Source organism: Anser cygnoides, chromosome 5 (assembly GCF_040182565.1).
Source record: "Anser cygnoides isolate HZ-2024a breed goose chromosome 5, Taihu_goose_T2T_genome, whole genome shotgun sequence".
In the NCBI taxonomy this organism is placed as follows: Eukaryota; Metazoa; Chordata; class Aves; order Anseriformes; family Anatidae; genus Anser; species Anser cygnoides.
Genome location: NC_089877.1, coordinates 51,029,077 through 51,039,778, shown reverse-complemented (window position 1 = coordinate 51,039,778; position 10,702 = coordinate 51,029,077). Strand labels below are relative to the sequence as shown.

The 10,702-nt window shown below is 37.2% G+C and overlaps 2 protein-coding genes across 2 annotated transcripts in view; one reads left to right on the top strand and one right to left on the bottom strand.

Moving 5' to 3' along the window:
• The first annotated feature begins 1,207 nt into the window (after positions 1–1,207).
• Positions 1,208–9,651, top strand: SERPINA10 (serpin family A member 10). Its single transcript, XM_048070428.2, has 5 exons — positions 1,208–2,698; positions 3,986–4,259; positions 5,042–5,189; positions 6,576–6,773; positions 7,876–9,651. The coding sequence occupies exons 1-4, from the start codon at positions 1,993–1,995 to the stop codon at positions 6,765–6,767; spliced, it is 1,320 nt and encodes a 439-aa protein (XP_047926385.1). The 5' UTR covers positions 1,208–1,992; the 3' UTR covers positions 6,768–6,773; positions 7,876–9,651.
• The window catches only part of PPP4R4 (protein phosphatase 4 regulatory subunit 4), a 72,186-nt gene continuing 70,879 nt past the window's right edge, over positions 9,396–10,702 (bottom strand). The window contains 1 exon segment of the mRNA XM_013181821.3: positions 9,396–10,523. Coding sequence (XP_013037275.2) covers positions 10,499–10,523 — 25 coding nt within the window. The 3' untranslated portion in view covers positions 9,396–10,498.

The following is a 10,702-nucleotide window of genomic DNA, read 5'->3' as shown; positions in this document are numbered from 1 at the left end:
CGGATTCAAACACAGCAGCCACAATGTTTCCTTGAGTGCTGCCCTGTATGTGGCATAGAAAACCTTGTATGTCTTAACAATATTTATCTGGGCTTTCACAGAACTTTCTGATGTTGCTTTTGGCAGTGGAGTGCTGATCAGGTTCACTGACAAAAATTTCCTATGTCTAAATCTTCCCTGTTTCTCCAGGGCCACATTAGTACTCTCCTTCACATTTACAGAAATACTTCACCTATTGATTGTGCACTGAGCTCCAGATGTTTTAGGGATACTAAAAGTGAAATAGATAGAAACTCTTTTATTCTTGTCATGAGAGTAGCTGAAGCCCAGCTCTCCAACAAGAGTTGACCAGGCAAGAGGTATGATTACAGATACAATTAAAACCTGCAATGTCTCAGTTTTTCAACAAATGAACTCTTCTGCAAGTGAATCAAAGAGCATGAGAAAGTAAAAAGCATTCAAGTTGTTGGTGTTTTGTTTTTTGCTTTTTTTTTTTTGAGCACAACCATCTTTCAGTAATAGATAATATCCCCAAAAGAATGTTATTACTTGACTAAGAGCTGCTGGTGCCATCTTATCATTAGGCTCTTTGTTTTCCTTCACATATGTGAAAGATATCTCATCTTGACTAAGTGTCATTGCTGTCTAGTTCCCTATTAAACCACGGCTACATATTTCAAGACTGTTGTTTGTTTTTTAAACATGGTTAGATGAATGAATGCGTAAAAGTCCCATAGGCACAGATTCTATCTTGTATTGGACCAGCTTTGTGCAATCTGTATGTCAGTGGAGTTAATCCTGATTGATTATGATGAGCTTGGCTTAATACCCTTTCCTTTAAAGACAGACTGGTTTTGTCTGATTTTCACTTTCTACATAACTAAGTAAACGTATCCTTCCAAAAGTTTCTCTTGGGAAAACTAGGCATACGTTACATGGCAAAACTCGGTTTTTCAAGTTTGCAAAAGTTATTTGTAGTGCAGAACTCCAGCATTCTCCGAGACATTTCTGAAACAGTATTTATATACTTAAATATTTTTCTGCTTGGTTCTTGGAATTCATCATTTCTGGAACAAAACCTAGTGGCTGTAATTTGACTTTTGGGTCTAACATACAGGTAGGTATTCGAGTGTCTGTTTTAAAAAGAATTTTTAATGGAATGTTCTCTAACTCCCCAAACCAGGTCGTTTTCTGGCATTTATCAAAGCAGACAGTTTTTGTGCTCCTCTAATGTTTATTTTTTCCTAAGGAGTTGTATCTTGTTGACACAACACGGCTCTGACATAAAACAGGTAAGGTAACAAATACAAAGTGTCAACATCCCTACAGAAGGGATCGTGACTGTCAGGCCACCACTGACAGATGGATCCCATAAGAATGGCAACCATGATTAAGCCCCATAACATGGAGACTGCAACCCACCTGTCCGTGCCCATGAACAGCAGAAAGTTACAGGTGTCTCATCTCCTCAGCAGATTGCCATCCGGGATTAGTCTGTGTCGGAGCTGTCCAGAGAAAATATCATTTCCAATGTGTGCTGCCTAGAGAGCTTGTGGTTATGGTTGGCATCAGTTTCACGGGAGCGAAAGCTGCCACATTGTTCCAGCAGGTTTTCCTCTTTTAGCTGGATGTCTCACTTGAAATCTGGGTTTGATTTTGTAAAGGAATTACAAATTAGCAAGGGAAAACCAGAGAAATATTTCTGAAATGAACTGTCAATAGCAGATCATAGCATTTCTTCTGGATTCTGTTACTAAATTTGGAAACTTCTCTCTTTCACTGGTTGAAATTTGACCCTTCAGATAGGAACCAGGCCTTGAATTTAGAGTGTATACACTGAAGATGCAGAAAGATCCTTGCTACATCCATGACTTTTCGTGTTGTGAATCACATAACAAACCAAAAAGTCATTGTGTTGCTTTCTTTTTTTCACTTTTTCTTTACTAGGAAAAATAAAATAAAATAAAAAAAAGCTCATTACTGGATGCCAACATGAAAACAGGAATTTATCTACTCCTTTTATGTGAAATATGTCTTGAAATCAGCAAGGCTGACATCAAACCTAAAACTCCAAAGAAGGAAAAAAAGCATAATTTCTTAGGAAGAAATAAAAATGACAATATTTCTGAAGAATGGCATCAGCATAAAAATTTCTCTAAACCTTTTGAAGAGCAAGATCTTGAAGAGTTCACTCTTTACAACTTCACTGAAAAGACAGCAAATTTTGGATTCAATCTCTACAGAAAAATTGCAATGACACATGATAACAATGTCATAATTTCTCCCCTTTCTGTATCAACTCTCATGGCTACATATATGCTGGCAGCCAAAGGGGAAACACACAGACAAATAGTAAAAGGTCTGAACCTTCACGCTTTGAAGGACAGAGATCGCCATTATTTACCATCTTTGTTCAAACAACTGAAAGATAACATCACAATGAATGAAGAGCTTCTCTTTGAGCAAGGTATTCTTTCCTTTATCCAAAAGGACTTCATAGTCAGGGAAGATTTCCTCAATTTATCGAAGCAGTACTTTGATATGGAATTCCTACATGTGGACTTTCAGAACAATACACAGGCAAAATCTGTTATAAACCAAAATATTAACCAAAGGACCAAAGGAAAAATCCCAGAGATTTTTGAAGAGCTCGACCACCATAATAAGCTGTTACTTGTGGACTACATTTTGTTTAAAGGTAACTGTTGTTTTTATTTTACAAAATTTTTATTTATTTGAAGAAACAGGACTTTGACTTCATCTACATCAGGGGAAGGTTAAATGAATTCTCTTGTCCTGTTTTCTCTACATAGATTTACTTTATTCTAATAGGCTTATTCAAAACAAAATTATTTTTCATGATAGGGAACCACATTTTTTAATTCTTTCTTCCATGCAACAAGGAGTCAAAGAGAACAAAAAGCCCTATTTCAATCTTTCTTTGAACAATCCCTCTTTGTGACTAAAGATGTTTAGTTTTTCTCTCAGCTCTTGAAATGAAAAAACCTTAATCACAATAGTTTTCACTGGGCATGAAATTATTGGCTGATTGTCTGAAGTACACAAAATCAAAGCAATAAAACATGTTTTTCTGTTTCATCCAAGTACCGTTTTCCCTGAGAGGAAGCAAAGTGATAAGGCAAAGGGGAACCTGACAGTGAGCACAGCCCACACTTCACTCTGACACAGCCATACAGAAGTCGGAGAAACCCAGTTAGGTAAAAGCCAAGCTGAAGAGTTAGGACGGGAAAGGGGAAGAGGGGAATGCTCTGCAGAGACCCCATACTCACAGCCACTGCAGCCCAAGGCACTCAGCAGGTGCCATCCACAGAAACCCCACTAAAATAAACGCACCCATGAGAACAAAGAAAATTATGCTGCAGCCATACAGTCTCTCCACAGACTAAGTTTATTCTTTTAGGTTTACAAAAATGCAGTTCGTCCAATGCCAAGGTTACTTTCCCTTGCAGAAAACCAGAGAAAAGAGATAAATGGCTGTGGCTAAGATTGAAAGCAAGTGTAGAAATTGGAATCAATAGCCTAGGAGAGGTCACATTCCAGTGCACCTTACCAGACAATGCACTGCTGAATCCCCATCCAAGAAATTGTATAATTACTTTAAAAACAGGATGTTGAACAGCTGGTAGAAATTTTCAGAGAAGGTGGGATGTTAATAAAAGACAGATGCTCATATGGCATGCAATAAACAAAAGGGATATCAGTTCTGAACTTGACTGACAACTAATCCACCTTAGAAAAATATTTCCCTCCTTTCTCTGCGAATGAAGCAGTTTATTTTGTGCATTATTTCCTTCTCCTGCTGTAAAAAAGTATTTAAAGCACATGCACTAAGTATACTGCAGTTGTCATCTACTTATCCCAGACACAATTGACATCCACTTCAACTAGCTACAAACATGATTTTATATATATATATATATATATATATAAAAAATACACTTAACTATTTTGTTTCTTTCCTCAGGCAAGTGGCTCTATCCATTTAATTCCAAATTCACAGAAATGGAAACTTTCCACATAAACAAATACAGAAGTGTACAGGTACCCATGATGTTCAAGTCAGATAAAGTTAATTCAACCTTTGATGAGAATTTAAGATGCAATGTGATAAAACTCCCCTACAAAGGCAAAGCCTACATGCTGGTTGTCATCCCAGAAAAGGAGGGAGATTACATTTCACTTGAAGACCATTTGACAACAGACCTTGTGGAATCCTGGCTTGCAAACATGAAGAGCAGGTACTGCTGCGACATCTCTTGGCCCTAATGTCTTTTTTGGCTATTACAGCAAAGCAATAAAGCAAAACAAAGTAGCTGGTCTTCCTGACCCCTCTAACATGCTGGTGTCTCTGTATCTACAGAGTAGACACCCTTTGATAGCCTACCCACATCCCAGAGTGCAGCGGCATCTATGGGCAAGTAACATGAGAAAGCTTCTCTTCCAAGGTGATGAGTCTATGCCTCATCTCAGTTAGAGATGCCTCTCTCTGAGGGCATAGTCAACCTAGTCTGTCCAAATTCCTCATTAGGACTTCTCTCTCTTTAAATTTAGCCAGATGTAATAAATCCATATATTTGTATTTATGAAATGTATGTATAAACATGTATATATACGAAAAAATATATATGTATAGTTAGGAAACCTCTCCTACCAGTGGAACCCAAAGTAATGGATACATTTGAATATGAAAATGTAAAAACAAATTATTCCTGTGAAATGTGATTCCTGGAGTCACAGTCACTTCCACTGGTCTATAAGTGAGTGTGTCGCCTTGGTAGCAGGGCTCTGGAAGTATTCATGGAAGTCTTTTATTCTGAGTAGGAAATTATTTCTAGCATCTTTAGCATGCAACAAAGCAGATGATGTCCTGGCAGCCTAAACTCAAGCAGAGACTCTGTAGCCTTTGCCTCTTGTTGTACTGTTTGTGTGAATCTTAATTCCCAAGTAGTGAGCATTTCAGCATTCCAGTGACCTACATATCTCAAGTTTGTATTGATGTATTTATTTATTTATTTTAAAGGAAAATGGATATTTCATTTCCAAAGTTCAAACTAGAACAAAAATACAAAATGAAGAAATTGCTTTATGCTCTTGGAATTAAAAATATCTTTTCACGTACAGCAGATCTTAGTCATCTCACAGACCAAGAATATGTAACAGTTTCACAGGTAAGCCTTCTAAATTTATTTGCTAAGGGTCATACAGACTTCTAGGCACACTAGTAGGATAGGACCTCATCTGCCAAGTATATGGAATCTGCATGCCTTAAACAGCACGGATCCCACTGCGAGTCTGAGGTGTGTAGAAGTAAGTGGCGGTCACTTTTCACGTGTGCTCAACACCTTCTTAAGCTTGCCCGTCACCGGAGAAGAGCCCTGTCTCAGGAAGTATATAGCTTGGGGAGGGCGGGGGGTACAATTAAACACAAACTGTAAACAAGACATTGTAAGCAACAGTTAAATAGCAAATGCCAGAGTAAGGAAGGAAACCTTAAGAGGGAAACCCTCATACACAGTCCAGGAATAAGTATTCTTCTTAACAAGGACTTCAGAAACCCCAAATAATAAAATCTAACAGCTAGAAAGAGAAGTCAAAGCAATCCTGCCTTCAATTCTGCACACTTTGGCAGGGAAGAAACAGAATCTCATAGTAAAGCATCACAACAACAGTTAGTTGTATTCCAAACCATATGAAATAGACCACTGCAGACACTGTAAAAAGGAGCATCCCACCCCTGCAAGTTGTGATGGCCAACTTTGTTACTTAAGGATATTTAGCAGAGAGCTTGGCACTTGGGAAGTCTTTCAACTGTCCTGACATAAGCCATTCCTAGAACTAGGAGTCTGGGAGTTAGGAATGCACCAGCTGACCAGGCAGCTCACCAATACAGACCCAAAAACAGAAGTACTCAGAAGTGCTGAAGGCTGAAAGAACAAAAAAGGAAAGAGACACAGAGCCTGTCAGGCTGTGGTTTCAGTGTGAAAGGAAGACCCTCAACCAGTGAAGGACTGTAGCCCATTGCTGTCCGTATTTACTCTGTGCTACCAAATGTAAGAAGTAGAAATATACAGGGAAAAAAAAAATAAGATTGGTGCATTTTCCTAAGTTCTCACAAAATCTACTGTGAATGACAGCCAGCCATTAAGTGTTTGTGACCGGTGAAATCACACCTCCCACTTATGAGAAAATGTCTCCTGTACAGTTCAGTGTCAAAGAGGAACACTGTACAAATGCACTGGTTGCTGCACGCCGCCAGCTGCAAGAACAAAATCTCTAAGTGAGGCTGACACTCAGGAACATAGGAAAGCATAATGATACCTGAGCTAGCACATCTGCACCTTAGCTATTGTGGTCACGGTGCCTGTGCCAACTCCTCCGCTTCTGCAGAAGACAACATATGGTCTACCAGTAACAGACAGTGCTAGATTGCACAGACCTACTCATTGCAGTCCTTAATATAGGCCTACTTCAACTGAATTTCTGGCAGGTTGAATTTCATTCTTCTTGTTCACATATATTTCTGTCACTGATTTTATCTCTACGTTGCATTTCAGGTTGTCCAAAAGGCTGTAATTGAAGTGGATGAAAAAGGAACTGAGGCCACAGCAGCTACGGGGTCAGAAATAATTGCATTCTCGGCACCTCCTGTCATTAAAGTAGACCGACCATTTCTGTTCATGATTTTTGAAGAAACTTTTAAAACTTTACTGTTCATTGGCAGGGTGGTTGATCCAACTGAAATGTGAATAAAGGTAACAGTTTTTATTGTGGTATGTAAGAGGCTTTATTTTTTATTTTCTTTAAACTATTAATGTACATTAGAATAAAAAGAAGCACAGTTTGAAAATGTGAAAGCCTGTTTTGTCTCTCCAGCTAGCAGTAGGTCATCATATCAATATTTCATTAATCCCAAAGTGATAAGTTTACTTCAATAGGGCACGAAATGACAAAAATCGTTTTATTGTAAAACCTACCATGCAAATTCAAAAAACTAAATCACAGAACTGAACTTTCAAAATTCAACATTTTGGTGATAGTTCTGAATGAAAACCAGAAATTCACACACCAGCGTACTCAGGAAGCTCACTCTCAAACACTACAGCTTGATAGTCCTCAATGCTATTTTCTGTTGCAAAGAGACTTAAGAGCCTACTGACATCAGTGTTAACAGACTTCTGCCACTTACAACAACAGAAGCAGGATCAAGTCCAAAAAGAGAATTTACAGCCTCTGTCTAGAGATCTTTAGATCTGTAGAAATTGTCTATCATCAAGCCTGCAGCATCCAGGAGGGTGACCTCTTTCAAAGTGTTTATTCGGAGTATCAAATCACCTCATTTCCTCAGGGTACATGATGTGCCTGCTGTTAAAACCTTCTATCTACTAAAGATAAAATAATTCTGAAAAATAACTCAGGTATTCTGTACCTGGAAAATCTGAATCTGTACTACCTCATAACACCAAACTGGACCTCTCCTAAAAACAGAATTTTTGTGTGTATTATCATCTAGGTTTCAGAGAGAATGAGGTCACAGGACTTTATGCTTAAACTAAGACAGATTTTGGTAGGAAAAAAAATACCTTCCCCAAATTGGAATAAATTTCACAGGGATAATCCTAAAATGCAAAAGGTGTTTCCAAAATGTTCCTGAAGACTATTTCCAAGACTATTTCCATTCAAATAGAGTAGTGATTCCAACAGAACATTTAAAGACAGAATAGGAAGATCTTTATAACATTTAGTAAATTTTAATTAACAGAGTCCATACAGAGGTTTGAAATAATGCAAGAAGCTACTTCTCGCTATATGTAACCAAAAGACCTAAGCATTCCTCTGCTTTCTTATATCTTTCAGAAAACAGCTGCCCAAAAGGGGGCAGAAGAGTTTTCAGAATTATTTGGCAGAGAAACTTCAAAGGTATCTATTGGTCCCCAGATGTATCCACACGAGAAGTATTTTCACAAGACCCAGGGAAGGAATGAAAGACAGACTTCAGGGTAAAGCTGGTAAACAGCTCTAAAAATAAAAACCTCAGTTACTATCAGTTGCCTATTTACAGCAACCCAGACACTGGTATAAGCCACTCAGAAAAGGATTTATCAGGTAGACTGGTACCTGACTAGACTAATAAAGTACATCTAACTGACTTCACATTGCACTATGAATGCACCCAGAAAGAAGAGGAATCACTCCTTCCTGCCTCAGAATGATTAATAGGAGGGATGCTACTAGAGAGAACCACACAATTATCGTTGTACAGTTGACCTCCAGCTGATGTTCTGAATTGCAGGTTAAAAAAAAACAAAAAACAAAAAACAAACAAAAAAAAACCTGCAGGTAAAAAATTGGAGGTAAAAAAATTGCAGGTAAAAAAACAAACAAACAAAACCCAACAACAACAACAAAACACTACAGAAGATTCAGAAGTATTGGTGCTGTCCAACAGAAGTAACCCAGAAGTAAGCAGCCCAGGACTGATCAAAAACACAAAACACCGTGTGTACTGTGCACCTGGTGTACAAGAAGATGTACAGACAAAAGATGTACAAGGATGTTTAAATAAAGCACTTAAAGATTACATAGCAGGAATTTAATACATGGTAGGGTTATTGAGTGGAACATGTGTTACCACCATCAAATAAATTAACCAGTTAAAAAGTGATGGACAAATGACAGCCAATAACAAACAAATGACAGACTGTATACAGAATGCATTACATGCTTATAAAGGGGAGAAATAGCTTGGGTTCAAGTTTCTGAACTCACTAGCTGTTGTGCATCATTCTAATAAAGGCATTTGAGGGTCAAACATAGTTATGTGTCCTGTTCTGCAGCTGGGCACTGCTGACTTGATTTGGTCCCTGGCAGAAGTCGGACTGAGAACAGATTGAGCAGTCTCTTCTGGCCCGTGGGTGAGCAGCTGTACCTGGTATGTTGAGTCTGTTGTCCCTGGGGAAATGAGAGTGGAACAAAAGCCAAACCGGGAGGAGCCGGCATGGGAAGTCTGTATATCTGCATCAATACTGCGTGTCAGAAACATCACGATACTTAAGTAGCTTTTAAAGAAATCTGTGATTTACAAGATCCTATGCCAGGCTGCAGAACAAACTGAAAACTTGGAAGTTTCCACAGAATCCAAACAATGTTTATGACTGGGACAGAGAATACACCTAAATCCAGCAGCAGTGTAAGAAGCTTAAGTATTCAGACAGTAAAACACTGCTAAATTCAAAGACACTTTTTGTACTCCACACAAGACAGCATAAATCTAGCATTATTGTCATTTAAAATAAATACGTTCTGTAGGTAAATGCTTTTATTTAATTATAAAAGATGCCCTGAGAAAAAAAATATTTATTTCAAGAACATGCATGTACAGCATTGTCCTAGGTTTTATTTTGAGTAAATTCATCATTCATATTTTTACATTATAAAAAGTAACCACACACGCATATGCATTCACAAATCAGATCATCTTTATCATATACCAACAGATTTTAAAAAACAGTTATTTCTGCTATCAATATAGTTATGCTGCTTCCATTTTGAAATAGAGAAGCTGACAATAGCTTCATACATACAATCTCTGTCAAGTATTGGCATAAATAGAACTTTTCTTTTAAAATAGAATTGCATGTTTTTTCCACAGACATATTTTGATAGAAACATTAACATTAATACAAACAAATGCAGATGACATCACTGAAGCATGATTGCTTGCAATAAGAGCTAATTAAAAACTAGATTCATCATTATAAATTATTCAAGTGAAAATACAATCTGAAATACTAAAAATTAAAACAAGTATTTATACAACAAAAATTATGAAATAAAACTTTTTTTTTTAAATATTATCTGGAGACATCTGCTTTTAGACTGCTTTGAAAGTTACACAGTATTTTTATTAACTTTACTTAGTACTTGTAAAAACATTACCTCCAAATTCACGCACAATGCTACTGAAGTTTATGTTTTATCTATATAAAACTGATCAATGGTTCTGGATTTTGGTCTTAAATTTCAAAGTTTGAAAGTTCCTTAAAATTTGGGATTACTTTTTCATATTCATAACAATTCCTTCTATTTCTTGCATAAAATATGGATGCTAAGAACTGCTAAAATTGTAAATAGGCCCAATTAAGTAATGGATATACGCATTCTAGATCCAAGAACTCGAACTACAGAGGCATAACTGAAGAAACCAAAATCCTCTCTTTAGCTGCAGCAGTTAAGAGCACATAGCTGAAGTTATATTTCATAACATTTCACTACAACATTAGAATTCTGCAACCATTACGTTACTTATTGGAACATATTTTACAACTTGGGATTTTATTTAAAAGATAAAAGATTTTAACAATGCAAGATACATTTTGTCACTCCAGGCATTATAGAGTCCCATCTGCTGCTCCAGATTTATCGCACAAGAATGTTGCTTCCAACAGTCTCCGGTTCTCTTCTTTTTCTGTCAGAAGATCTAGGAGTTTGATTTTCTGTTTTTTCTTCATACAAAAGAAGAAACACATACAATATGTTGTTGCTATATTATTAAAGAACATAATAAACTGCTACTGTGTGCAACATTCTAAAATAACTGTTAGCTGCCGTGCTTCAAAAATTACTAGCTGCTCTACTGCACTCACTGAAAAATCCTACAGACACATTTTGAGGGCATTCTTCA